This window comes from Phacochoerus africanus, chromosome 8 (genome assembly GCF_016906955.1).
Source record: "Phacochoerus africanus isolate WHEZ1 chromosome 8, ROS_Pafr_v1, whole genome shotgun sequence".
NCBI classification, from domain to species: Eukaryota; Metazoa; Chordata; class Mammalia; order Artiodactyla; family Suidae; genus Phacochoerus; species Phacochoerus africanus.
The window spans coordinates 19,619,083-19,646,349 of record NC_062551.1 but is presented as its reverse complement, the minus strand read 5'-3'; the positions used below and the strand labels follow the sequence as shown (position 1 = coordinate 19,646,349).

Here is a 27,267-nt window from a genome sequence, read left to right as displayed (position 1 = left end):
GGAGGACGCCTCTTTCTCCCGCGTAGTGGGTGGGTGGTGGTGATACTGAGGCAGCAGTGGCAGGAAGGAGGGCCGGAGGAGGAGGGACTTAAGTATCCTGTGGTCTTAGACTTAAAAAAAAAAAAAAAAAAAGTAAACAAAGATTTAGAGATTCGTTGGCTTGAGGCCTCTTTTCAAAAGACTCTGGACCTTAGGGACTTTTCTCAGTCGCCAAATGAGGTGTTGGATACCTTGGGTGGACAGTGCTGTGCGACAGAGACGCAGTTACCATCCTGGGTTGCCACGTACCTGCAGCACGGAGGTGGGCAAATTAATTTTTCTGAGCCTCCAAGTCCTTATCTTGGAGGATAAAGAACACAGGGCAAAGGGCTGGGGTGGGGCACGAGGTGTGCTTCAGTTTCCTGGTCTAGCACACATTAGGTGTCCAAGCAAAGAACCCTATTTTGTGCAAGTGAAACGTGACGCCCCCAGGGTGCTAGGCGGGGTGGGCCAAATTCCCGGCAGAGCAGAGCTCTAAGAAGGGTTAGGTTTAACTCTATTCCAAGAGCAACTTGAGATCCTGTTGGTTCAGATGCTGAAGGCTTAAGACGGGAGGCCTGGGTCTAATGTCCTTGCAGGCTGCACGTCCAGACCAAGCGAAGACCAGGCCCAGCTGACTGGCAGCAGGGTCAGGAGGTGAAGGACCTCCGAGGGAGGGAGGCGGGAGACCTTCCCTCTCCAGCACCACCTCCCAGCTCCAGAAACGGACGCTCTCCTTACCTGAGGGTGCATTTCTCCTAAAGTAAGCCCTCAGGTGGCTGGCAGGCCTCCTGTCCTGGAAATGCGCAGAGATCTGGCGGAGCAGAAAAGGCCTGTTCAGGGACCTGTCAAGTGATGAAAGCGCTCTGTTGAAGAGAACAGGCAAAAGTTAAAGTGGTGAAGATCGATTTTATTAAAAACAAAACCAAAAAAACTATTTCAGTAGAAACTCCTGTACAGAACTGGGTCTGATTTGAAATACAAACAGGAGAAGTGGGGATTTTCTGCCAAGGGGCAAGAGGGGGGTGGGGGACAGAAAATTACTAAGAGACATCAAGTCGTGGGCGGGCGGGAGACTCTGGCTGAAGGCAGGTGAGAGTGATCCGATGTCCTCTAGGCCTGGGTAGGGATGCTGAGTTTGACTAGATATCAAGGGTGGGGAATTCAGCTAAACTGACCCTAGTAAGATTCTTGCTAAAACTGGGTTCTAGAAGGAAATACAGGAATGGGCCTTGTTGGGGAGAAGGTTCAAAGGAACCTGACTAAAATTCGGTCAAGCAGAGAATCTTTGTCAGTCTCCCCTTTTATTCCAGGGAAGAAGAGGCATTCTTCTTTCTTCTGATGAATATAGATCCGTTTTTCACTTGGTTGCTTTTTATTGCTTTTCATTCATTTAGAACCAGCTGAATCGTCTGGTGAGACTTGATGATGGATGGTTGATAACTGCTGAACTATAGGACCCACAGACACTTGATGAGAGAACCACTTTGAAGATAAATGGAAAGATGAAGATTAGAGGCTGAACGGGTCCTTGTGCCCAACTTCGTAGACCTTCAGGGATCTACCAGAAGTCCCAGGACCTGTTGCACTTCCTCAGCGGGTGGTGTCAGCGTGTTAACAGATTTCTTCGTTCCCCTCTTGAGCTCTTCCCGGCAGAGATGTCAGGTCGATTGCCGAGGACAAAGGTGCAGCAGTTTCTCCCGACCACTGTGCATGGGCCCCCTTCTTGGGACGTATCGAGGTCGATGCAGTTACAGAGAACAGCGCGCTGGGATTCTCACCGTTGGTGAGTCACCGATTTGAGGCCAAGGTGATGTTATCTGGGGACGAGGTGAATTGCTTCCGTGATGAGCAGATGATTCTGTTATTGAGTCTAACTTCTTGAGCCAGGGGATAGATTTCTGGGGATGGTACCCAAAAGGAGGCAAACCTTTGCCCCAAAAGTAGTGGAGTCATGAATGGAACAGGCCCAATTCTGTCGCTGGTTTCTCCAAAATTGGTCCAGTTCTGTAGCTGTTTTTTCCACATCGTCTCCCCAGGAATCAAAATCATCTTCGAGGGGATCTATGATGTTCTGGATATCTTTTGTTTCTATAGTGAGAGTGAGATGAACCTGAGGGAGTGGGCGATTGTTTTAGACATAGTTTAAGAGAGGAAGAAGATCGTGGCGGGTACTGTGAGATGAAGGGATTGCTAAGATTGGCAAGATAGCAAGATCTGGTCCAGCTGGCAGGTAATAGCCAATAAACTTAGGGGCCACAGACAAAATGAGAATCACCTGAGTTAGGGCCCATGCTCGAGAGTTATCCGATGGCTGAGGGTAATCAAAGGATGTTCAGTTTGAGGGTGGGGAAAGGATCTGTTTGAAGATGGTCCCTGGGTGGTTGGGGTGGGTCCCGGAAATTGGTCGGGGAGGGGCAGTGGGATCATTTCTACTCATGTGAAGCCAGGGCACCTATAGCAGCTTGGGGCCTTTATGTTGAATTTAGCGCCAGCCAGGTAAGTGTAATGATGAATGCCATTCTCAGAAAGTGGCCCCGGGGTAAAATGACGATGGCAACAGACATGACCCTTGTGAAGACAGACTGGAATAGACTTGGGGGTTTTCTCACAATGGGGAATTGCACGGTTTAAAATGGTGGGTATGGGAGTTCCCGTCGTGGCGCAGTGGTTAACGAATCCCACTAGGAACCATGAGGTTGTGGGTTCGGTCCCTGGCCTTGCTCAGTGGGTTCAGGATCTGGCGTTGCTGTGAGCTGTGGTGTAGGTTGCAGACGCGGCTCGGATCCCGCGTTGCTGTGGCTCTGGCGTAGGCCAGTGGCTACAGCTCCGATTCGACAACTAGCCTGGGAACCTCCATATGCCGCGGGAGCGGCCCAAAGAAATAGCAAAAAAAGACAAAAAAAAGTAAAAAAAATAAAATGGTGGGTGCAAAGAGAGGAGGGATGCTAGCAAAATATGTTTCCTGATTGATCAAAGGGATCTGGGAAATGCCAGCTGGGGGCACAGGAAAGGGAGGAGGGTACAAATGGTCTGTGGCATGATGGGAAGTGGCAACGAGTTCAGCCCAAGCTTTTAAAGGTTCTGTGGGCAAAATAGTCTTGTTGAGAGGCAGGAGAACGTGTGGGGAAGGAGCAGGAAATTTAGGGACAGAGAAATGAAGGTGGGAGTCATCCCAGGTGAGGAGAATTCACGGTGAAGGCTGAGAGTTATTGGGAGTTCCCTGTTGGCCTAGTGGTTAAGGACTCATTGTTGTCACTGCTGGGGCTTGGGTTTGATCCCTTGCCCTGCAGGTGGTGGGCAAGGCCAAAAAAAAAAAAAAAAAAAAGGCAGAGCGTTATTGTGGGAAGAGCAGGAGGGTGGTCTCCAGGCAAGTGGGAAGAATAAGAAACAAAGGAGACAAGGGGGGACTCAGGTGGGTCTTGTTCCATAGTTTGGTGTGGAAGTTGACTACCTCGTGATCTCATCTACTGGTTCCCAGGCTCTTGGGGCAGCGTCTGGCTTCAGGCTGTCATCTGTCTGTGGAGGCTTTCCATAGAGCTCTCCCCCTCTTGGATACTTCTGTGGTCCGAATAGCTTTGTACATCTTTTTTTTCAAGTTAATTTTTACTGAAGTATATTTGATGTGCAGTAATACTATACAAGTTACAGGTGTATGGCATAGTGACTCACAATTTTTAAAGGTTATACTCCATTATAGTTTTATAAAATATTGTCTGTATACTCTAATGTTGCAGCTTATTTTATACCTAATAGTTTATACCTCTTAATCCCCTAGCAATATATGCCCCCCCATCGGTAACCACGAGTTATGGGTGTGTCTGCTTCTTTTTTGTTATATTCACTAGTCTGTTTTATTTTTCAGATCCCACATGTGAGTGATATCATACAGTATTTGTCTTTCTCTGTCTGACTTCACTTAGCGTAAGGCCCTCCAAGTCCATCCATGTTGCTGCGAATGGCAAAAATTTCATTCGTTTTATGGCTGAGTAGTATTCCATTGTATGTATGTACATCTTTATCCATTCACCTATTGATTGAGACTTAGGTGTTTCCGTATGTTGGCAATTGTATGTAATGCTGTTATGAACATTGGGGTACATGTATCTTTTCAAATTGGTGTTTTTGTTTTCTTTTTTGTCTTTTTGCATTTTCTAGGGCCGCACCCACAGCATATGGAGGTTCCCAGGCTAGGGGTCTAATTGGAGCTGTAGCCACTGGCCTACGCCAGAGCCACAGCAACGCGGGATCCGAGCCGCGTCTGCGACTTACACCACAGCTCACGGCAACGCCGGATCCTGAACCCACTGAGCAAGGCCAGGGATCGAACCCGCAACCTCATGGTTCCTAGTTGGATTCGTTAACCACTGAGCTGCGACAGGAACTCTAGTTTCTTGGATATATATCCATGGTAGTTCTTTTTTTCAGGTTTGTTTGTTTGTTTTTTTTGTATTTTTAGGGCCGAACCTGCAGCATATGGAGGTTCCCAGACTAAGGATTGAATCGGAGCTGTAGCTGATGGCCTACGCCACAGCTCACGGCAATGCCGGATCCTTAACCCACTGAGCGAGGCCAGGCATCGAACTTGCATCCTCATGGATCCTAGTCGGATTCGTTTCCACTGAGCCACGGCGGGCACTCCTATTTTTAGTTCTCTGAGAAACCTCCACATCATTTCCCACAGTGGCTGCACCACTTTACATTCCCACCAACAGTGAACCTTTTCTTCACCTTCTCACCAACATTTATCAGGTCCCTTCTGGGCGTCAGTTTGGCTTTGTGATGGTGGCATTTCTAGAATACCAGATCACCTACTTCTAAGTCATGTGAGGGAGGATCAGGAAGTTCTAAAGGGAAGTCAGTCCAGGGAAGCCTGTTGATTTTAAGCCCGACTGTATCTTGTTAACCCTTGACAGTCTCTAAGGAAGTCGAGTTGAATTAAGTTAGAATCTTCCCCTAGACAAGATGGATAGGGCGCCCTCATGGATCTTCCTCTGGTAATTTCAAAAGAGGATAGCTTCAGAGTTCCTGTTGTGGCGCCGCGGAAACGAATCCGACAAGGAACCATGAAGTTGCAGGTTCTATCCCTGGCCTTGCTCAGTGGGTTAAGGATCCAGCATTGCCGTGAGCTGTGGTGTAGGTTGCAGATGTGGCTTGAATCTGGCATGGCTGTGGCTGTGCCATAGGCTGGTGGCTGCAGGGCCGATTCGACCCCTAGCCTGGGAACCTCCATATGCCGTGGCCTAAAAAGACCAAAAAAATAAAAAATAAAAAGCTCGCATGGAGATGGGGTAAAGATGTGCGAGTTATAAGAGCAAGGGGCGTGCTGGTGGCCATGGTAAGTTTTTCAAACAGTGTAGCCAGTTTAGTCTTGAGGGTGCTGTTTCCATGGCGCCTGATGGCTGACGATGGTAAGGGTAGTGGAGTCTTTGACCAGGGTGTTGCATTTTTGATTCCGTGTGTAATTTTACCAATGAAATGTGATCCTCTGTCATTAGAGATGGTAGAGGGGCTACCCCAGATGGGGAAGATTGGTTGCAGGAGCACTTTGGCATCTGATGTTGCTGAGGCATGTGGGCAGGGGAAAGCCTTGAACCATTTATAAAACAGGCAGAAGTTCCTGCTGTGGCACCACAGCATCTTGGCAGCACTGGGACACAGGTTCAATCCCCAGCCCAGCACAGTGTGTTAAGGATCTGGTGGTGTTGCAGTGGAGGCTTAGGTTGCATCTGTGGCTTGGATCTGACCTCTGACCTGGGAGTTCCATATGCTGTGGGGCGGCCAAAAAAAAAACCAAAAATGAAAACGAAAACAGGTAGACAACAGTGAGTATGCATTGGTAGCCTTGTGCTTTTGATAATTGGATAAAGTCTATCTGCCAGAGAAGGAGGGGCCAAGGGGGAGCTGCTTCCCTTCCGCACCCCATCTTCGGTGCAGTTTTTCCAGGATTATGTTTCTGGCCTTGGAGGCAAGTGAATTGCTTGATCCAGATGAAAACCCAAAGGTCTAAACCACTGTCTGTCCCATTTTGTCCATTCTATGGAATCACGTTGTGTAAACCACACACAGTGACTCGAGAGAGAGACTTAAGAGCTACTGAGTAGCCGGCTCGGTGACTCCAAAGTCCGTCTGAAGGGCTTGAACAGCAGCCAGCTTTTCCCCATCCAGTTTTTTTTTTTTTTTCTTTTTACGGCCACACCTGCGGCACATGGAAGTTCCCAGGCTAGGGGTCAAGTTGGAGCTGCAGCTGCCTACCTACACCACAGCCACAGCAACATGGGATCCAAGCTGTGTCTGTGACCTCCACCACAGCTCACAGAAACACCAGATCCTTAACCCACTGAGCGAGGCCAGGAATTGAACCTGCATCCTCGCAGACACTATGTTGGATTCCTAACCCACTGAGCCACAACAGGAACTCCTCCTACCCAGTTCTTTCTGAGTCTGAAGCTGTTCTTTGGGATGCGGAGCTTGTTTATGATTTCCTTAGTCACCCTAAATTCGTGCTCTCTCAAGGGAAGGTGAATAATCCCACTGGGGCTTCGGGCCTTGAAGCGGGAAGCAGGGGCTGTAGTCTCAAGGCTTGGAAACCACTTGTATTTCTTAGGTGATTGCGGAAGGGGCTGCTAGTTTATCATATTTAGCAGATTTTTTATCTGAATTTTTTGTGCCACGTCCTTCAATTTCAGCTATCGTGCTCTGCTGGGGGTAAATACAGTGCCTCTAGAAGTTCTGCTATTTGGGGCCCATTTTTGACTGGGGTACCAGCTGTTATGAATCCTCTCTGTTTCTCCCATGTACCAAAATCATGCACTAACCCAAAGGCAGAGCAGCGAGGCATAGATGTTAACATTCATTGCTTCTGCTCTTCTGCGAGCTGAGTAAGAGCAATTAACTCAGCTCCGTGGGCTGACCTGACATTTGGTCAGGCTCGATATTCTAGAGGCTTAGGATGATCAGTGATGGTATTTCCAGCCTGGAAGCCCCCATCTTCCTTCTGGAGGTAGGGGGGCCATCGACATGAAGAGGTCAACTTGAGGGAGGGGGTTTTCTGATAAAGCTAGTCTAGCACAGGATAATGATCTGGTGTTGAAGACGCAATTGTGGGAAGTCCCATCAGTGGGCCAGGGAAGCAAGGTGCCAGGGTGAGGGTTTTGACAGTGATGTGTGGTGATGTGAGAGGAAGAGAATAGCAAGATTTCAAAAGAGGTACGTCGAGATGCAGAAAAGTACTGTGTGTTTTCATGACAAGGGAGGGTCTGGGAGTTCCCTGCGTGGCGCAGTGGTTAACGAATCCGACGAGAAACCATGAGGTTGCGGGTTCGGTCCCTGGCCTTGCTCAGTGGGTTAAGGATCCGGCATTGCCGTGAGCTGTGGTGTAGGTTGCAGACGAGGCTCGGATCCCGAGTTGCTGTGGCTCTGGTGTAGGCCGGTGGCTACAGCTCTGATTGGACCCCTAGCCTGGGAACCTCCATATGCCGCGGGAGTGGCCCAAGAAATAGCTAAAAAGACAAAAAAAAAAAAACAACAACAACAAGGGAGGGTCTGGACAGCTTGGGCGACGCGTATGTCAATCGGATGAGCTAAACTAAATCAGGGGTCGCTTGGACCAGTTTGGTGGCTGTAGCCATGGCTCCCAGGCAAGGGGACTATGACTTAGCTGCTGGGTCAGAGGCCAAACTGTAATATCCCAGAGGTCTCTGGTGTCCGTTCTGCTTCTAGGATGACACTCCGGGGGCATGACCCTCTCATTCATGCACAGAGAAGCAAAAAGGCAGGGAGTCATTGGCATGTTCAAAGGTCGGAGGCGAAGGCAGAGAGCCCTTAAGGCATTGGAAACATCTTTGGATTGGGGGTCCGAGATTGCTGGGTCTGGGGGCATCTCCCTAGTCATGGCATAGAGGGGAGAGGCAGTCACAGTGAAATTAGGTATCCACGTCCTACAATACCCCATAAGACCCCCCAAACCTGTCGGTAGTCCTCCTCTTTCAGGGAAAGAAAAATTTTGAGTAGCAGAGGCTCTGTCTGTGGAGCTCAATTGCAGCTGAAATATCATGACCCAGATATCAGACACACAGAGAGCACAGTTGAATTTCGTCTCTAGCTGCCTCATGGCCCTTTCTTGTGAATGTCTTAAAGAGGTATTAAATGTCCAAAAGGAATCGTCGTAAAGAAGGAGGTCAGGAGTTCCCATTGTGGTGCAGTGGGTTAAGAACCTGACATTGTCTCTCTGAGGATGTGGGTTTGATCCCTGGCCTCGCTCAGTGGATTAGGATCCGGCGCTGCTCCAAACTGCTGTGTAGGTTGCAGATGCAGCTCAGATCTGGTGTGGCTGTGGCTGTGGCGTAGGATGGCAGCTGCAGCTCTGATTCACCCCCAGCCTGAGAACTTTCATGTGCCAAAGGTGCAGCCATAGAAAGAAAGAAAGAAGGACAAGAAAAGCAAAGAAAGAAAGAAAGAAAGAAAGAAAAGAAAGAAAGAAAGAAAAAGAAAGAGGGAGTTCCCTGCGTGGCGCAGTGGTTAACGAATCCGACTAGGAACCATGAGGTTGCGGTTCGGTCCCTGCCCTTGCTCAGTGGGTTAAGGATCCGGCGTTGCCGTGAGCTGTGGTGTAGGTTGCAGACGCGGCTCAGATCCCGCGTTGCTGTGGCTCTGGCGTAGGCCAGTGGCTACATCTCCGATTCAACCCCTAGCCTGGGAACCTCCATATGCCGCAGAAGCGGCCCAAAGAAATAGCAAAAAGACAAAAAAAAAAAAAAAAAAAGAAAGAAAAGAAAAAGAAAGAAAAGTCATCTGCATATTGGATTAAAGTAGAGTCTCCTGGGAATTTTAAGTCCCTCAAATTGGCATTCAGGTGTGTGAGAACTAAGTAGGAACCTCAACAAACTCCTGGGGCATAACAGTCCATGTATATTATTGGTTGTCTCAGGTGAAGGCAAAACACTAGGGTTCTTCATAAAAGGGAATCCTACACACGATGGAGCACAAGTTGAGGGCTGGGAAATAGTGGGTGTGGGGAGGAACAGAGGACAGGATGGTGCTAGGACGAGGCACCAGGGCAAATCTGGGTTTGATGCTTTTGATAAGTCACAGATCTTGGACTAACTGGCATCCTTGGCCACTTAGGGTTTTGATGGCCCAAGTGGGAGTCGCTCATGGACGAGGAGCGGGAACTAGAAGTTTCCCATCTAATAAATCTTGGATTACCGGGCAGAGCCCCTCAAGGGCTGCTGGCCTTAAATGAGGTTGGGGAGTCCTGCGAAGGGGTGTGGAGAGATCTCTTTCTGCCTGAAGGGGCTCTGCAACCATATGCATCCAACATCGATGCAGATATTTTGCCCATAAAGAAGAGGGAATTCTGTCTAGTAGTTGATTTAAATTTTCAGTGAAATAGGAGTTCTCACTGAGGTTCAGCAGGTTAAGAACCTGAGTAGTATCCATGAGGATGCAGATCCTTAACTCAGTGGTTTTAGGATCCAGTGTTGTCATGAGCTGTGGTATAGGTTGCAGATGCGGTTTGGGTCCTGCATTGCTGTGGCTGTGGTGTAGGCTGGCAGCTGCAGCTCTGATTTGACCCCTAGCCTGGGAACCTCCATAGGCTGCAGGTGTAGCCCTAAAAAAATGAAAAGAAAAAAAGATTAGTGAGATAGGTGTTAGTTGAAGGGCACACACACACAAAAAAATCAGAACAACAACAGAAACTGTTAGGGGATGTAGCCTGAAGGGGAGGAGTCAGGGACCTGTAGAAAGAGTCCTTTAGGACCTGATGGGTTCCTATACCCCAACTCATAAGAAGGTTCTTTTAGGCTTCCTTTTTTTTTTTTTTTTTTGGTTGTACCTACAGTTTGTGACATGCAGAAGTTCCTGAGCCAGGGATTGAACCTGTGCCACAGCAGTGACAATTCTGGGTCCTTAACCCCCTGAGCCACCAGGGAACTCCCATCTACTAGGCTTCCTAAGAGTGCTGGTGGAACTGAGAAGGAAGTTGTTTTGAGCTTTAAGTGGTCCCACAGAAATATGAATGGGTTGAGATAGAGGCAAATCATGAGGTAGGTTATCGAAACTGGCCGTGGATCAAGTTCGTGACCCTGAGGAAGGGGGTGTGAAGGGAAGGATGTGTTGCTGTGATGCTGAGAACCGTGGTGGGGACCTGTCACCTGTAGGCTTATTTGCCCTCACGCGTTTGGTGACCATTGAGGGCCCCTGCCATTTACTTCCTCGGAGGAGAGTCAGTCTCTTTCCAGTGAGGAAGGGATTCAGGCCTCCTCCTCCTCTCAAGGTCTGACCACTCCCAGACCCATGTCCTTTTAATTCCTTACCGTTTCAGCAAGGGTCTTGATCAATAGGAGGCCATAATTTTGGAGCTTTAAGTCCTTCCAGCTGTTTTAATGGCAATGCCATAAGCTTGCATTGTGTTTTCCAGTTTTCTGGAAATAACCACTTCATCATGATGGGCTAATGCTGGTGCTCAGACATGTTTGCCTTTTGCCACTTAATACTGTTTTGCTGTAATGTGTCTGAGCCCACTTCCAAAGCTTGCGGCCAGGGCAGAGGCTGCCTGGGAAGTCGAGTCCAGCCCCGAATGCTCTTTCCATGTTGTCTCTTACTGACGGCGATGGTCAGCCACAGTTCATCTCTCTGCTGCTTACAGCTTTGAATACGCGACCGGTCACTTTTGGAGAGAGAGACCTGCGGGATGGCATCTAGTCACTTTCCTCCTCCTCCGATGAGACTCATGGTCCCCTGAGGTGCTTGGGGGTCTTCAGGAACGTTCTCCTTTTGGTTTTTCCAAACCGAAGGGAGGCAACCCCAGGGCCAGCCAGTATGTGAATAAGTTACATAAATTGGGGAATCTGGAGTGTCTACTTCCAGAAAAATCGTCAGTTGTCCCATAAATCTTCCCGTTTTCGTGAGGGAGTCAGGAAAGTCCCTGAGATGGCGTGTAATTCTGACAGAGACCAAGGTTAAATGTTCTCCCTTCCACTGGCCTCCCTGGAGTCCTGGGCTCCCCCCCCCCCCCACCCCCGCGCCCCCGTCCCTGGCTTCATCTACAGGAGATGGGATCTCAGGGACCTTGAGTTATGGGGAGTGGCAGGGCTGAGGTGCCACTGGTGGGGGACATTCTGCGAGAGAGGGGTGGGTGTCACAGAGAGCTGGGAGGGGCTCGAGGGGGTTTACTGGGTCAGAAAACATTCCCGGCATGGCTCAGTGGTAACGAACCCAACTAGTATTACGAGGATGCGGGGTCAGTCTAGGCCTCGCTCAGTGGGTTAAGGATCTGGTGATGCCTTGAGCTGTGGTATTGGTCGCAGACTCGGCTCGGATCAGTTGCTGTGGCTGTGGTGCAGGCTGGCAGCTCTAGCTCCAGTTTGACTCCTAGCCTGGGAACTTCCATATGCCTCCTCACCTTCAGGCCTAAAAAGACCGAAAAAAAAAGAAAAAAGAAAAGGAGGCATTTTCTGAAGACACTGTTTAAAAACTTCAGTAGTTTGAATGAGGTTTGAATCGTTCAGCTGCTTTTTATCCTCCTCATCCCAAGTGAAAAAAGCAAATCATCGGGGAGTTCCCGTCGTGGCACAGTGGTTAACGAATCCGACTAGGAACCATGAGGTTGCGGGTTCGGTCCCTGCCCTTGCTCAGTGGGTTAAGGATCCGGCGTTGCCGTGAGCTGTGGTGTAGGTTGCAGACGCGGCTCGGATCCCGCGTTGCTGTGGCTCTGGCGTAGGCCGGTGGCTACAGCTCCAATTCAACCCCTAGCCTGGGAACCTCCATATGCCGCAGGAGCAGCCCAAGAAATGACAAAAAAAAAAAAAAAGAAAAGAAAAAAGCAAATCATTGTGCATCAGAGTTTTGTTCCCTTTGGCCCTTGGGTTCCCTGTGTGTGAGTGGACTAATTTGGGCCGATCCCAGGAGCCCCAGGGTGGCTGTGGTAGCTCAAGAGAATTTGGGGTAAAAGAAGTCTCCTGGTTCTTGACTAACAGTGCCTTTACAGACAGAGAAATGAGATTCCAACCCAGCCTCTGCTTCTTGCAGGGACTAGCCTCTTCGAATCAGAAAAGCCTAGGTCTCTAACCCAGCTTGCTTGGGACTCTACTGCAGCTTGTTACAGAGAAATCCAGGACTCTCACCTGGCCTTGGCTTGTCTGGGACTCTAATTTCTAGAATGTACTCAGAATCTTAAGAATCCATCTCTGTCCTCACTCTGCTCCAGTGGTTGTTTATCCAGAGCACTGGATTTTGCAGTCAGACTTACCACTGGATCCCCAGACCAGCAAGCAGACAGGAGACAAAAAGTGTACATAGGAGTTCCTGTTGTGGCTCAGTGGGTTAAGGACCCGATGTAGTCTCTGTGAGGATGCAGGTTTGAAACCCAGCCTCGCTCGATGGGTTAAGGATCCGGTATTGCCACAAGCTACAGCATAGGTTGCAAATGCAGCTTGGATCCAGTGTTGCCGTGGCTGAGGCGTAGGCTGGCAGCTGCAGCTCTGATTTGACCCCTCGCCTGGTAATTTTCATGTGTTGCAAGTATGGCTGCAAATTAAAAAAAAAAAAAGTGCTGATGGATGTGCCCTATGAGGCCTGATTGTCACATCTGAGGGTTCGGGGGTGGTTCAGATCCAGATCTGAGTCACAGCACCAAAAAATGTTAAAGAGAATTAGAGTTGGACAGAGATTAGAGTAGTGAAGATAGATTTTATTTAAAAGACTATTGCAATAGGGGGAGAGAGACTCCTCTATAGAGCTGGGCTCAGTTCCAAGTGCAAGCAGAACAAGTGGGGATTTATAGCCAAGGAGCAAGTGGGGGGAGGGGCGCGGCAGTGGTGGATGGAAAAGTACTAAGAGGAGACATCGAGTCTGGGGATTGTGGCTGATGGCAGGCCGGGTGATCGGGTATCATCTTGGGGAGGGAGTGGGGATGCCGAGTTTGATTAGATATCAAGGGTAGGAAATTCTCAATAAAGTGCTTTAGCAAGATTCTTGCTCAAACTGGATAAAACTGGATTCTAGAAGGAAGTGCACAGATGGGCCTTGTTGGGAGAGGGTTCAGGAGAGCCTGTCTGAAGTTTGGTCAAGCAAAGATCTTTGTCACCACTGACAGTGAACAGTACCAGGTGTTGAACCGAGCAGCCTCAGGGAAAGGAAGTTCGGGTTTGGAGAAAAGGATGGGACAATTTTATCCATTTCCACTGACTGACTTTTCTGTGGGGTCCCTCACTGGGGAAATGGATTTCTAAATTCTTTACTTTGAAATTTCCTTTTGGGAAACATATAGTGGCCCTCAGAAATGGACAACAGGGGAGTTCCCGTTATGGCACAGTGGAAATGAATCTGACTAGGAACCACGAGGTTGAGGGTTTGATCCCTGGCCTCACTCAGTGGGTTAAGAATCCGGCATTGCTGTGAGCTGTGGTGTAGGTTGCAGATGCGGCTCAGATCTGGCGTGGCTGTGGCTGTGGTGTAGGCTGGAGGCAACAGCTCCAATTAGACCCCTAGCCTGGGAACCTCCCTATGCCAGGGGTGTGGCCCTAAAAAGACAAAAAAAAAAAAAAAAAGAAGTTCCTTTGTGGTGCAGCAGGTTAAGGTCTGGTGTTGTCACTGCAATGGCTTGGGTTGCTGCTATGGAGGAAGTTCAATCCCTGGCCCGGGAACTTCCATATGCCATATGCTGTGGATGTGCCAAAAAAAAAAAAAAGAAAGAAATGGATGACAGGAAAATTGCAGCTGAATGCATTGCAATTTTTCACAGTATTTATTCACAATTGGCCAATTTAAAAAAAGGTTTGAAGAGTTCCTGTTGTGGCTCAGTGGTTAATGAATCTGACTAGGAACCATGAGGTTGTGGGTCCAATCCCAGGCCTTGCTCAGTGGGTTAAGGATCTGGTGTTGCTGTGAGCTGTGGTGTAGGTTACAGATGCGGCTCGGATGCCAGGTTGCTGTGGCTGTGGTGTAGGCCGGTGGCTACAACTCCGATTAGATCCCTAGCCTGGGAACCTCCATATGCTGTGGGTGCCGCCCCAGAAAAGACCAAAAAAAAAAAAAGGGTTTGACTTTAGGGGTGCCGAGCAAAGACAGGAGCCCAGGAACCCTGAGCACTGCTCTGAGAGCCTGTGGTCAGACAAGGCTGTCATTGTTTTCTCTGTTGGAGGTTCCTGTCTTGGGCTAAATCCTACCTTAAAGAAACGACGTCCCTTGTGACCAGACCTCAAAGCTCCCAGGACCTGGCTTTGGGCTCTGCAGGTACCTCAGGGCTTCAAAGTGGGTTTGGACCTGCATCCATCACAGGGGCCTGCGGTTCTGCGGGTCCTGCGGGGGATGGGTGGGACTGAGCCTGTGAACGCCAGCCTTCAGTGGCCCAGCTTTCAACACGACCCACATCTTGCCTCTGTCTTTTCCTCCAGCCTTTATCCTCCCCCACCCTTTCTTTTTTCCTGGAGTCTTTTGAATTAAAGCCCAGACACCTCATTTCACAGCACAGTTTCATTCTGAGAGCCTGCTGTGGTGTGAGAGGTTATACAAACAGCGCTGGATCTAAAGCTGGGCCACGGGTTCCTGCACAGTACGAATTTACTGGGCACCTTGAGCAAGTTATCTCCGCTCTGGGTTCGTCTCCTCGTGCATAAAAGGCAGCTTCTGGCTCAGGTAGCGACCAGGGTCCCTTGTTGAGGAAAGATGCCATGGGTTGGAACCAGGCCCAGAGGCCTCCCCCCCTCCCCTCCCCCCCGCAGGCCCCTCAGGCTCCTACCAAGATAGGGAATAAACAAACCAGCCACACAAGCCACGGTAATTCCCCTCTTCCTTGGAAACAAAGCCGGGGTGGTCTGGAGAGGCGTGTGGAGAGAGAGCCAGGTGGAAAGGGGCCAAACAGGCCACCGTGAGGTGATTATTTCCCTGCCCTGCAGGGAACATCTGAGGACACCGAGGCCAGATGTGTTGACTTTGCACCCTCCCTGGCGTGATAAAATCCCCCTGGAGAGCTGTCTTTATTCCTCGCCTGCCTGCTGAGGGGTGGACCCCAGCCTGCTCTGGTCTTGCCTCCTGTCTCGGGAGCACATCTCCTCTTATGGAAGAGCCCCAGCCACTCTGCACTGTCAGCGTGGCGCCGGGAGCGCGCCCTCTCCAGCGGCGCACTCAGTGTCTGGGCGCCCGCCAAGCCCTGCCGCCCGGCCCGCCTGCCCCCCGCCGCCCCTCTCGGTGAATCTCCAGCTTCCTTCCTCTATCACCACCTTCCATTCTCCCTTGAAGAGCCGGTTATTGATCTTGGCCATTTCTCAAAGTGGCTGCGCTCGCTCTAATTCCATCCGCGCCACATCCTCTCCCAGGGGACCGACCGGCCGGTCAGTGGGCCTGGTTTGTTAATGGTGGTGCCACATGGTCCAGGGCTCCCCTCCTGGAAGGACCAAGTGCCCAAGAGGGAGGCTCCCTCTGCATCCCTGAAGAGGAAGATCAGGTGGTCTGTGTCCCCACAAGCTGCCTTGTTGGAGGACGGCCTCCATCCTCAAATTGGAACCTGCAGGAAGCCAGTGGCATGGCTCGCACCTCTCAGTCGGCGGCGAAGTGCAAAGCCAGGGATGGGGATTCTTCTCTGCACTCCTTCCGTCCCCCCATTGTGAGCATCCAGGGGCTGGAGGAGTCTGATTCACCCCAAGTGCCCAGCTCAGGGGCTGGCACAGGGCAAGTGTCAGTAAGTACTGGCTGCACATTGGATTTGCCAGGAAGGATGCTTGCTCCCTCTCCAGTGTGACCTCAAAAGCCGGAAGAACCGACCAGCCAGTCCTAGTTGAATCAGCAGCTTGATGCGGAGGAGTCGGGGAAGAAGGCACAGAATGTGAATTTCTGGGTCTTTCAGCACAGTGGTTGGGAGCTTTCGTCAGGAAGCACAGAGACGCAGGAGGCAGAGTGGGAGCCAGAGCCCCATTTTCCCACACCTTTCCCTGGCGAGGTGGGGGTGCGGGTGGGGCAGGGGAGAGCAGGCCTGACCAGGAGCCGGAGGCAGGCTGCAAAGGGCAGCACGGAAGTTAGAGGCTTTACCTGATTTCTCATGTGAGCCCAGGCAAGTCACTGAACCTGCTCTTCTGGAAAAGCAGAATAACTGTTCCTACCCAATTTACTTTCCAGGGGGTTCTGGGGAGGAGCAGATGAGAGGGTCCTGGAGAGGGTTACAGCAGGATCGGGTCTAACCGTCCGTGCTTACACCAGCCCCTGCCACGTGCCCAGATGGTGTGTGCAGCCCTCTGGCGAGCAGTCCTGGCAGGCTGGGTGACACCCTGTGCCGAGACATCATTAAGGCCCCTCATGGCCACCTCTGAAGTTGTAACAGAGACTTCCGAGAGTCCCTCCAAAGCCTGAGGCAGGCTGGAGAAGGTGGGCGCAGAGCAAAGTCAACTTTGCACCTAGCTGAACAGAAGCAGTCCAAGTCCAAAACAAAATTCAAAATAAACGTTGCCATTTTTATTTCTTAACATAATTAAAAACTACAACATAAAAGTATGTCTTCTTCGACTGGTCCTTTGCTCTGGTGAGGGCTTGAAGCAAAACAGAAACCCCGTGTCCCCCACCCCGCACCCTGTGTCTCCTTGGACAGCCTGCAGGCCACAGCAGGCAGCTAGACGCAGCAGAAAGAGAACTCCACCTGGCGAAGACACCTCTGCCTCCGCAGCTGATGGGAGCCAGAGGTCACGAAGCGTTGGAGGCCTGGCTTAAAGCCACCAGCCAGGCCAAGATGAAACATCTGCTCAAGTCTCCCCAGGCACCTGGCTGGGAGTGAGTGGGAGGAAGGAATGGAGAAAACTGATGCTAAACCACAAATTAGCACCCTGGGCCGTGGCCCTGAAATGGCCTCTGCTGGCATTGGAGGGGGTGAGACAAAAGTAAATAAATAAAAGTGACACTGGGTGATAGGCCCTGCGGAAGTACCCGATGTCAGGCTTGAGCAGAGATGAGCCAGGGCGTGATGGCTTAAAAAATCCTGGTCTGGGCCCGATGGCATCAAAAGGCAAACTGCCCAAGGGGGTGTGGGGGAGGGGCAATTTGTTGGAGGAACCACACGGGGATTCTGGCTGAGTATGGGTGGGCTCACCATGTGGCCCCCATTTTTTGTTTTGTTTTGTTTGCTTAACAACTGCAGACTTAGAGCTAGGAAGCCCAGGCTGCCCTCTACCGGTGATTTCTGGGAATGACCGAAATGCAGCAGCAACCTGACGAGTAACCCGAGTGCCAGGAGAGCACCAGCTACCAGGAGGAGCAGGAGCAGCCCCACCTCCAGCCAAGCCTCCCAGCAGGGGGGCTGGCGGCACCCCTGTCGATCTGAGTAGGTTCCTCCATCTCTGCCTGGCTGCAGAGGGGCCCAGGACCATGAGGGCCTCCGACGCTCACTTCAAAGGCATCGAGAAGAATTTGTTCCCAGACTTGCAGCGGATCTGCTCTGCGTGCATACGCAGCAGCATCTCGGAGTCTTCAAACGCATCCACGATCTCCTGAAACCAGGAGCCAGGAGAGGACAGTCACATTAAGGGGAATCGGGGACTCAGAGGGCACTGCAAACAAAGCCAGCCGATGGGAATCCTTCAGAGCTTGGGCACCGCTCGGGAGGCCGAGGCCCATACAGGCTCCAGGCTCTCCGGGTCTCCTTGTCTAATCAGCTCAGCAATCTTGTGAGGTGGGTCCTATCATCCCAACTTCACAGGTGAGGAAATGGACGCTCACAGCCCCAGATCGGAGTCAATAAAACCAGGTTGGAGCCCGAGACTGGAGCTCCTTGTCACCCCCAGGGATGAGCAGGGATGGCTACTTGATGATGGCCTGTGGGCCGTATCTGGCCTGCACATGTTTGGTTTGGCTTGCAAAACTGTTTTCTTAGAAAATGCATATTGGTTGCCAACATTTGAAAATAGGGGGATTACACATTAAAAAAACTAGATTTCTGGCTTCTCTTGAAAAACAGAAGAGCTTGTGACATGAGGTCCACATTCCTGCACGGCAAGTCCCCACTGTGTTCCCTACCAGAGGTGAGCAGTAGCTCCCTGAGGGCACTCCCTTCCTTATCACGATGTGAGAAAGGCTGTGAGGGCGGATGTGCCTCACTCCCAGCATGCTTCTCTCACTGCCAGCGCCTGCCGGGCCCTGTGGGCACCCAAGCCCCTGACCTCTGCAGCATCCTCTCAGATCATTTTGTAGGGCGGGGCTTCTCAAATTTTATTGTGCACACAAATTCTGGTTTCTTAGGTCTGGGGTGGGGCTAGAGAGCGAGCATTGCAATCGGCTGCCAGGTGCTGCCTGCTGCTGGTCTGGGTGTGCACTCCGAGCTGCAGGTCACGCCCTGGGTCTCTGGCCATGGCAGTTATTTCCCAGGGATCCAGGTTGGCGTGCCTAACCCCCAGGGCCCGTCAGCGCCCCACCCACCTCGCCCCCGCCACCTTCTGCAGCATCACCTCTGGGGTTTAGCCCCTTCTGTGCTCTGGCACTGGGGATTCACCTGTAGTTCCTGCAGGCACCGCCCTTCCAGCTGGAGACGTGCATCACCCACACACCAGGCCAGACTGACGTGGAACGAGGGGTCCTGCAGAGGAACAGCAAGCAGGGAGGCAGACCGTCACCTGGCTGCCATGGCCCGTCCAGCTATGACAGCAGTTCTGTGACAGAGCTATCACGATATCCCGGCCGGAGCCACGGGAGGCCCATGGGAGACCAGCTCCTCCGTGTGGATCCCAAGCACCTGCCATAGAGAGAAAACTACCCTGGGTGGGTCCTTTCTATGGACTGAATTATGTCCCCCCCACAGTCGTGTTGGAGCCTTAACCCCTAATGTGACGGTACTTGGAGAAGGGGCCTTTGGGAGGTAATTAGGCGTAGATGAGGTCATGAAGGTGGGCCCTCGTGATGGGATTTGTGCCCTTACGAAATGGCAGAGAGCTTCCTCGCTCCTTCCATCATGGGAGGACACGGTGAGAAGGTGGCCATCTACAAGCTGGGGACAGAGCCCTCACCAGAAAATGGCCATGAAGGCACCTTGGTCTTGGACTTCTAGGCTCCAGAAGTTGTGAGAAAATATATTTCTATTGCTTAAGTCATCCAGTCTAGGGTATTTGGTTCTGGCAGCCTGAGCTGACTGAGACAGTGCTGCTGTCACAGGCTCTCCTTTGGATATCACAGAGAGTCATTAAATCTGGGGCACGAACCCTCCTGCACTGTTGGTGGGAATGCAAGCTGGTACAACCACTATGGAAATCAGTATGGAGATACCTTAGAAATCTATACATAGAACTACCATATGACCCAGCAATCCCACTCTTGGGCATGTATCAGACAAAACTTTCCTTCAAAAAAGACACATGCACCTGCATGTTCATTGCAGCTCTAGTCACAATAGCCAAGACATGGAAACAACCCAAATGTCCATCGACAGATGATTGGATTAGGAAGATGTGGTATATATACACAATGGAATACTACTCAGCCATCAAAAATAACAAAATAATGCCATTTGCAGCAACAAGGATGGAACTAGAGACTCTCATCCTGAGGGAAGTAAGTCAGAAAGAGAAAGACAAATACCATACGATACCACTTATATCTGGAATCTAACATAAGGCACAAATGAACCTTTCTACAGAAAAGAAAATCATGGACTTGCAGAATAGACTTGTGGTTGCCATGGGGGTGGGGGAAGGGGAGGGAGTGGGGTGGTTGGGGAGCTTGGGGTTAATAGATACAAACCATTGCCTTTGGAATGGATTAGCAATGAGATTCTGCTGTGTAGCGCTGGGAACTATGTCTCATCACTTATGATGGAGCATGATAATGTGCGAAAACAGAATGTGTATGTGTATGTGTAACTGGGTCACCATGCTGTACAGTAGAAAAAAATTGTATTGGGGAAATAACTATTAAAAAATAATAATAATAAAATTAGTTCAACAAAAAAATCTGGGGCATGGAAGAGAACCCAGGCTCTGATTATTTTTTGGTCTAAAACTTTCCGATAGATGGCATACTTTTAAGATGAAATGAACAAAACCTAAAATGCCTAAAATTATGCTAAAACTATAAATTATCTCCATTCACAATCATACTTCTATATCTCAGCATGATTTTGAAAGAATACCTCAAGTAAAACCTATGGCTCTTTGAAGCCTTTCACCTTGGAGTTCAAGCTCCCCTGGAGGGCACGGGGCAAGGCGCAGGAAGGTATATGAAGAGACAGCTCTACCTGGGATGCCAATGTCACTAAAAATACTGGGAAAAACTACTTCATAAAATTATAAAAATAAACATGAATATATCATAGAGTAGAAGGCATAAATCTCATGCATATTGAAGACAGAAGATTTCTAAGAAATGCTGGACTTTGGGTGGCCTGCATCTGACCACACCTCAGACCCTCAGCTCCCCAGGGGTGTGTGTCCTCTGAGGACTGGCCAAAGGGACACTCCCCACGGGGATGTCCTGTGGGGCTCTTTGGTTTGCTTCTAACAGGGGTTTCTTTAAGGCTGGTTTTCTGCCTGTTAGAGATGCATCAATGGAGGAGAAAAGACGCTGCTGCTTACCTGGTAGAAGGTGGTGAGGTCAAACTCCTCCATAACCTTGTCTACTTCCGAAACCAGGTCTAGGAACTGGGCGTGCCCTGAGGTGACCTCGAGCCCAACAAAAGTCCTAGGGGAGGCAGAGGTGGAAACAGCTTGGGCATGAGATGCAGCCTCTGGGAAGAGAGAGCATTTGCGGGGGGAGGCGGGCAGAGGATGTGACAGACAGAAAGCCACGGGTTCAGTTCCCTTTTCTGCTCTGAGCTGGCTCTTCCCCCCCCCCCACAGGGTCTAGGAGGCCTTGCAGGACTGTCCTCATCCTCCGCTGGCCAGTCCAAACCCCCACTCCCTGTGCCCAGGCTGCCATCATCCCTCCCCTGCTGGACCTCTCTCCGGGGCCTGGCTCTCTGGCGCTGGCTCCCTCCCATCAGCACCCTCTCATCTTCACAAACCCGGCCTTGAACCCACACCTGCAGGCAGCCCCACCCCATTCTCCTTGTTCCCATGACTTGTCTCCCTCGACTGTCTCTCATACCTTCCCCCATCTTCTGCCCACCTCATGGGAACTGCTCCCGCCAGAGCTGCCAGCCACCCACGAGGTACTGAACTTGGCAGACACCTCTCTATTGTCACCCTGGCCGCTGGGCGGGATCAGACACATGTGACTCCTCCCTCCTTGAAACCCTTTTTTCTCTTGGCTTCCAAGATACCCTCCACAACACAGTCCTGGTGTGACCCCACCTCTGGCCTTCTGTTCAGTCGCTGCCCCCCGCCCCCCACTTTTGGTTGCACCTGCAGCATATGGAAGTTCTCAGGTCAGGGATCGAATCTGCGCCACAGAAGCAACCTGAGCTGCTGCAGTGACCAGGCTGGATCCTTACCCTGCTGCACCACAAGGGAACTCTGCGGCCGCCCTCTCTTCCTTCCAACCTCTAAGTGGTCCAGGCTGCAGAGCCCAATCCTCAGCCCTGTTGCCAGCTCCGTCTGCACCCTCAGCGGGCTGATCCCACCTGGCCCTGCTTTCAGTATCACAGAGACCCGTGGCTCCGGAATTTCTCTCTCTGGTTGGCACCTCTCCTGTTGACCCGACTGGGTATGCGCATGTCCACCTGGGGTGTCAGAGGTGGCAAAACCCAACAGGCACAAAGCGGAACTGCGTTTCCTCCCACAGGTGTTTCCCAACATAGAAAACGGGGCTGTCTACTTAACCCGGTGGTTCAAACGTGGGAGTCTATGTTGATCCTTCCCTCTACTTTGCAGAGATCCACCCACTGGTAGTTCCAGCTCATTCCCCCAGTGTATTGGGAATGTGTCTGCTTCTTGACTCTCCTAAGCTAGGCCACCACTGGCCCCTCCCCTGGGCAGCAACACCGGTCTCCTCTCTGCTCCTCGGGCATCCAGCCTCTCTCCTGTACATCTTTTCTCCACTGTAGCCACAGACAGACACGATTGGGCCAGAGTGACATTTCCAAACATAAAATGGGCCATGTCTCGCCTCTGCTCAAATCCCTCCAATGGCATCTGTGACACTGAAAATCCAAACTCCCTACCTGGACCTTGAAGGCCCTGCAGGAGCTACCCCTGCCCGACTCATCTTCGCCTGCTCTCCCACGTGCTCCCTGGGTTCTGCTTCACTGGCTTTCTCAAGCACGCCAGGCTCTTTCCCCTCATGGTCACTGCCGAGGCTGTGTCCTCTGCTCAGAGGCTCTTGCGGCAGCTCTTCCCAAGGCTGATGCCTTCCAATCCTCAGGTCACCGGCAAAGGCCACCTTCCTAGGGCCCTCCAGGCCCACCTGCTCCAGGCTGCCTATCTTATCACACCATAGTTTTTAAGTCTCTTTTCTAACAAGCTTGTGGAGCATAGAATGAATGAATGAACCCTTCTCTCAGAGGCGCTGAGAGCAGAAGGCAGCTCAGGGAGTGGATCCGACAGGGAGGCTTGCTTTGAAGCCTTGATAATAACAGTTTCTTCTTATGTTCATCTCATACTTGAATGCATTTTTAAAACTTGGTTCACTTGATGGAGTTCCTGTCGTGGCTCAGTGGTTAACAAATCTGACTAGGAACCTTGAGGTTGTGGGTTCGATCCCTGGCCTTGCTCAGTGGGTCAAGGATCCGGTGTTGCTGTGAGCTGTGGTGTAGGTGTCAGATGTGGCTCGGATCCCGCATTGCTGTGGCTGTGGCGTAGGCCAGTGGCTACAGCTCCGATTAGACTCCTAGCCTGGGAACCTCCATATGCCGAGGGAGCGGCCCTAGAAAGGGCAAAAAGACCCCCCCCCAAAAAAATAATAATAAGATAAAATAAAATAAATAAATAAAAATAAAAAACTTGGTTCACTTGAGCCTCACCACTGCCCAAGGATGGATGCTTCAGGGCAGGCACATGACAGCTTGGAAATGGAAGGTCAGAGAGGCTGAAGGATGAGCTCAGTGTTAAACTGGAGATGGAGCTGGGCAGGCGCCCAGGTTTTCTTTGTGTCTCAGGCTTTTCCCACTAAACCAGGATGTTGTTTTCTACCTCTGCTCCTCCTCCTGTGCTCCCTGGGTTATTTTTCTTAATGAAAGGTTCAGATTTGGGAACAGCTGCCTTTGTAGTCATAGAGCTGGTTAAAATACAAACAAACAGAAAACTGGGACAGACAAGGCCCCCTCAAGTCTTTGCTCCAAAGAATCCTCTGCTGGAAACAACTGAGGGAAGAGATGGGAGACCCACCTGGTTTTCTCTTGATTGGTGTAAATCTTAACCTGGTCGGCAGTGAAGCAGAATCTGAAATTCAGAAGAAGGCAGTTAAGGAAGAATAATTAAAAAAAAAAAAATCAGAGAAAATAGTTCATATTATAAAAACAGCACTTTTGGAGTTCCCGTCGAGTCTCAGTGGAAACGAATCTGACTAGTATCCACGAGGATGTGGGTTCGATCCCTGGCCTCACTCAGTGGGTTAAGGATCCGGTGTTGCCGTGAGCTGTGGTGTAGGTTGCAGATGCGGCTCGGAGCTGGCATTGCTGTGGCTGTGGCTTAGGCCGGGGGCTATAGCTCCGATTCGACCCCTAGCCTGGGAACCTCCATATGCCAAGGGTGTGGCCCTAAAAAAACAAAGCAAAAAACAAAACCCCAGCACTTGGAAAATGTAGTTAACTCATTTCACACTTGGTATTGTCACTCTAGGTGGTAAACTGAACCCTAAAATATTAGAGCTGGACAAAACCTTAAAAATCACCCGGTTCAGGTGACACATCTCAGATGCTAGCAAACTTTTTACTTCCTTAAGTGCTGTTGATTCTAATAAGCAGTTTGAGACGATCTCAGCTTTGCTACTGAGAAAGTCATCAGCTAGGTGATAATGGATGACTTAAGGGCCAGTTTTTTCCTTGCAGGTTAAAAAAACAAAAAGACAATCCAACCTGGTCTAAGCAACAAGAACACTGCCGTGTGCCTGGGCTGGGCTGGGGACACTCACACAACTCCGAGGCACTGTAACGACACCCATTTTTCAGCCATGGAAACTGAAGCGTGGTGAGGCTGCATTTGGTGAGTCACCGTCTGAACTTCTCCCTGCCTGATTCCAGAGCCCTTGCTCTCACCGGTCATGGGGTAGGTGAGGGGTCTCTGTCAGTATGAGAATGGGGCAGAAATACCCCTCTGATCCGTTACACTGGGACCATCAGATTCAGCCAGGTAGGTGCTCTGACTCTGGCTGGCTGTGCCTGTGTTCTCTGGTGCACCAGGCGATCTCAGAGGGACAGACTGGCTTCCTGTCCTTCCTGGACCAACTTGACAAATCCCATCAAAGGAAATGCTCATTTGACAGGTGCTAGGCCAAGGTCTCACCCCTGTCTGGGGGAACACAACACCCGGGTTTGGATCTTACCACTGGTCTGAGGGCACAGATTCAGTTAACTTTTGGCTCCCCCGTCAGCCTTTGGCCTCCGATGCATCCCTTCCAGGGAAGACAAGGGCTGAGAGGATGGGCAGGGGCTTGGTTAACAGTAGAGCACCTGGCAGTTGTCCTGGGGTGGACCTGGGAGTCGGCACCCAACTGTGATGGGTGATTTTATGCGTTGACTTGACTGGACTAAGAGATGCTGACAGCTAGTAAAATACTATTTCTGAGGTGTCTGTGAGGGTGCTTCTGGAAAGATTAACATTTGAATAGATGAACTGAGTGGAGCAAACGGTCCTCCCCAGTGTGGGGAAGCATCATCCAGCCTGTTCCAGAACAGAACAGAAGGGCGAGTGCGTGCTCTCCCTGCTGGAGCTGCGACGTCTGTCTTCTGCCCTTGGACATCGGCGCTCCTGGTTCACACTTTCAGGCTCATAGCGGGACCTACACCGTCAGTCACCCCCCACCCCCCAGCGTGCTGAATGACACCTTTCCTGGTCTGCCTGAGGGCAGACTATGGGACCCAATCTTGGTAACTGCACCAGCTGATACCTGATTCCTACAATTTCCTCATCTCTCTCTCTCTCTCTCTCCTATTGGTTCTGTTTCTCTGGAGAACCCTAATGCAGGTTTTGGCACTGAAAACGGTTCTAGAAGAACAGAATTTGAGGGATGAGTTTTCTGAATTGGTTTGGGGGTTTCTGGAATTTGCTCTCTAATCTGACCAATTTAAAGACACCAACAACTTGCTGTCTCCAGGAGTGAAGAGGACACTGCTGGCCCCTGCATGAACTGTCACCGGGATGTGAACATACCTGCTCAGCAACCATTTATTAGGAGCAAGGAGCTAAGAGACCCTATATGATACTTTCAAACATTTTCAGAAAGCTAAGGAATATTATGACATTGGCCTGTTGCTCCTAACGTTGCTGGACAAAAGCAAAATAAAAAGATGCACTCAGGGAGCTGAATTTCCAACTCAAGCATAAAGGACCTAAGTGTTTCTGGGTGTGCCCTACAGGAGAACCTGTTCCCCGCAACTGCAGGGCTGAAATTGCTGAGAGTCAATGTCAGAACCTTCTCTGGTCCCTGGCCCAATTAGAGCACAAGTTGAACCCCTTGGCCACACAGGATGTTACAGTTAAAGTGAAGGCACTGATAGGGAAAGGATGGGACCTTGATGAAGCTGGGGGCAGTGAGCCCTTAAATCCTGAAGAGTCTTCTTTGCCAGTGGGAGGGTCCCCTCCCCAGTAGTGTTAGGGACCTTCCCCTCCATCTGAGGTGATCGCCTGAGGAAATGCATTGCCTGCACTGCCTGAGGAGATGGTACCGTCCACCCCTCCTGAGGTGGATGCCAAGAAAATGCTGAGTCCCCTCCGGACCCACCCCCATCACCCCTCTCTGCTTCTATCCCTATAATTAGACCCACATCCCAGCAGGCCCCTAAGGGTGAGGTACCATGTGTGACCCACATGGCCGAAATGTACTACACTCCAGAAGTACCTGAGTCGCCTACTTTATACGAGCAGAAATCCAGGGAAGCTGTGTGGAAATGGATATTAAAGGTGTGGGGAAGGAGTTCCCGTCATGGTACAGTGGTTAACGAATCCAACGGGGAGCTATGAGGTTGTGGGTTCAATCCCTGGCCTTGCTCAGTGGGTTGGGCATCCGGTGTTGCCGTGGGCTGTGGTGTGGGTCGCAGACGCGGCTCGGGACCCCGCGTTGCTGTGGCTCTGGTGTAGGCCAGTGGCTACAGCTCCGATTCGACCCCTAGCCTGGGAACCTCCATATGCCGCAGGTAGCGGCCCTAGAAAAGGCAAAAAACAAACAAACAAACAAAAAAAACAAACCAAAAAAAGGTGTGGGGGAAATGGTGGAAGGATCAAAAGATGGATCAAGCGGAATTTACTGGTAGGGGCCTGCTAAGCAGAGCGCCTGCATGTAATGCTGCAGCTTGGGAGTTAGGAAGGGATCTGCTTGTTTGGTTAGATGGCTGAGACATGGACCAAAAATGGCCCCCGATGAGTGAGCTGGAAACACCGGATCTGCAAGGTGGGCGCAGCTACCGGAATGGACAGTAGAGTCAAAGCAGCAATCCGCGTCTAGCCGGACTCGTGCAGACCTAGGGTACTGGCTGTTCCTAGAAGGGAAGTAGGTAGGAGGCCTACTATATTCTCCCTCATCTGGACAAGCAGAAAAGTTCTAGGCCAGGTGAAGCACAGTCTAATGTGAATCATAAAGGCAGAGAGTCATGGCCCCTGAATTCCCAGGCTGAGTCAGTTCATAGACCAGAGGCCCTTCAGTGAGGTGGGGTCCCCTTGGGGAAGGAGCCTGGTAAGTTGTTAAAAACATATGCTGTTGGTCTCTCTCCCAGCCTACCCTAGAGGGACCTATGGCTTCTGACCAGGGTAACTGTGCATTAGGGAAAAGAGAATAACCAGACACTGGCTCTGAACTGACACAGATTCCAAAAGTGTGGCCCAAAATGTCACTGGGGCGCATCAAGCTCAGAGTAGGGGCTTATGGAGGTCTGGTGATCAATGGAGGTGACGCTCAGGTCCATCTCACAGTGTGCCCAGTGGGGCCCCAAACCCATCCTGTGGTTACGTCTGCAGTTCCAGAATGTATAATTGGAAGAGACATACTTGGCAACTGGCAGAATTCCCACATTGATTCTTGCCTGTGGAGTGAGGGCTATTATAATGGGAAAGGCCAAGTGGAAACTATTAGAGCTGCCTCTACCGAGGAAAATGGTAAATCAAAGGCAATACCGCATCCCTGGAGGGACTGCAGAGATCAGGGCCACCAGCAAGGGCTTGACAATGCAGGGGTGGTACTTCCCGCGTCTCC

General features: G+C 50.8%; 1 protein-coding gene and 1 long non-coding RNA gene across 3 annotated transcripts in view; one reads left to right on the top strand and one right to left on the bottom strand.

Annotated features, from left to right (window-relative positions):
* The first annotated feature begins 125 nt into the window (after window positions 1–125).
* On the top strand, window positions 126–25,400 carry LOC125132795 (uncharacterized). The gene is made up of 3 exons (XR_007136324.1): window positions 126–301; window positions 1,416–1,804; window positions 23,912–25,400. It is a non-coding gene; the product is annotated as an uncharacterized LOC125132795 (long non-coding RNA).
* Window positions 16,446–27,267, bottom strand: part of USB1 (U6 snRNA biogenesis phosphodiesterase 1) — a 21,298-nt gene continuing 10,476 nt past the window's right edge. Inside the window, exons 4-7 of one of the 2 annotated variants that reach the window (XM_047790511.1) lie at window positions 23,250–23,303; window positions 20,562–20,667; window positions 18,447–18,574; window positions 16,446–17,492 (exon numbers count right to left, since the gene is read on the bottom strand). In XM_047790511.1, coding sequence (XP_047646467.1) covers window positions 17,393–17,492; window positions 18,447–18,574; window positions 20,562–20,667; window positions 23,250–23,303 — 388 coding nt within the window. In that variant the 3' untranslated portion in view covers window positions 16,446–17,392. The remainder of the gene's footprint in view (window positions 17,493–18,446; window positions 18,575–20,561; window positions 20,668–23,249; window positions 23,304–27,267) is intronic. The other variant, XM_047790512.1, reaches the window with a different exon arrangement.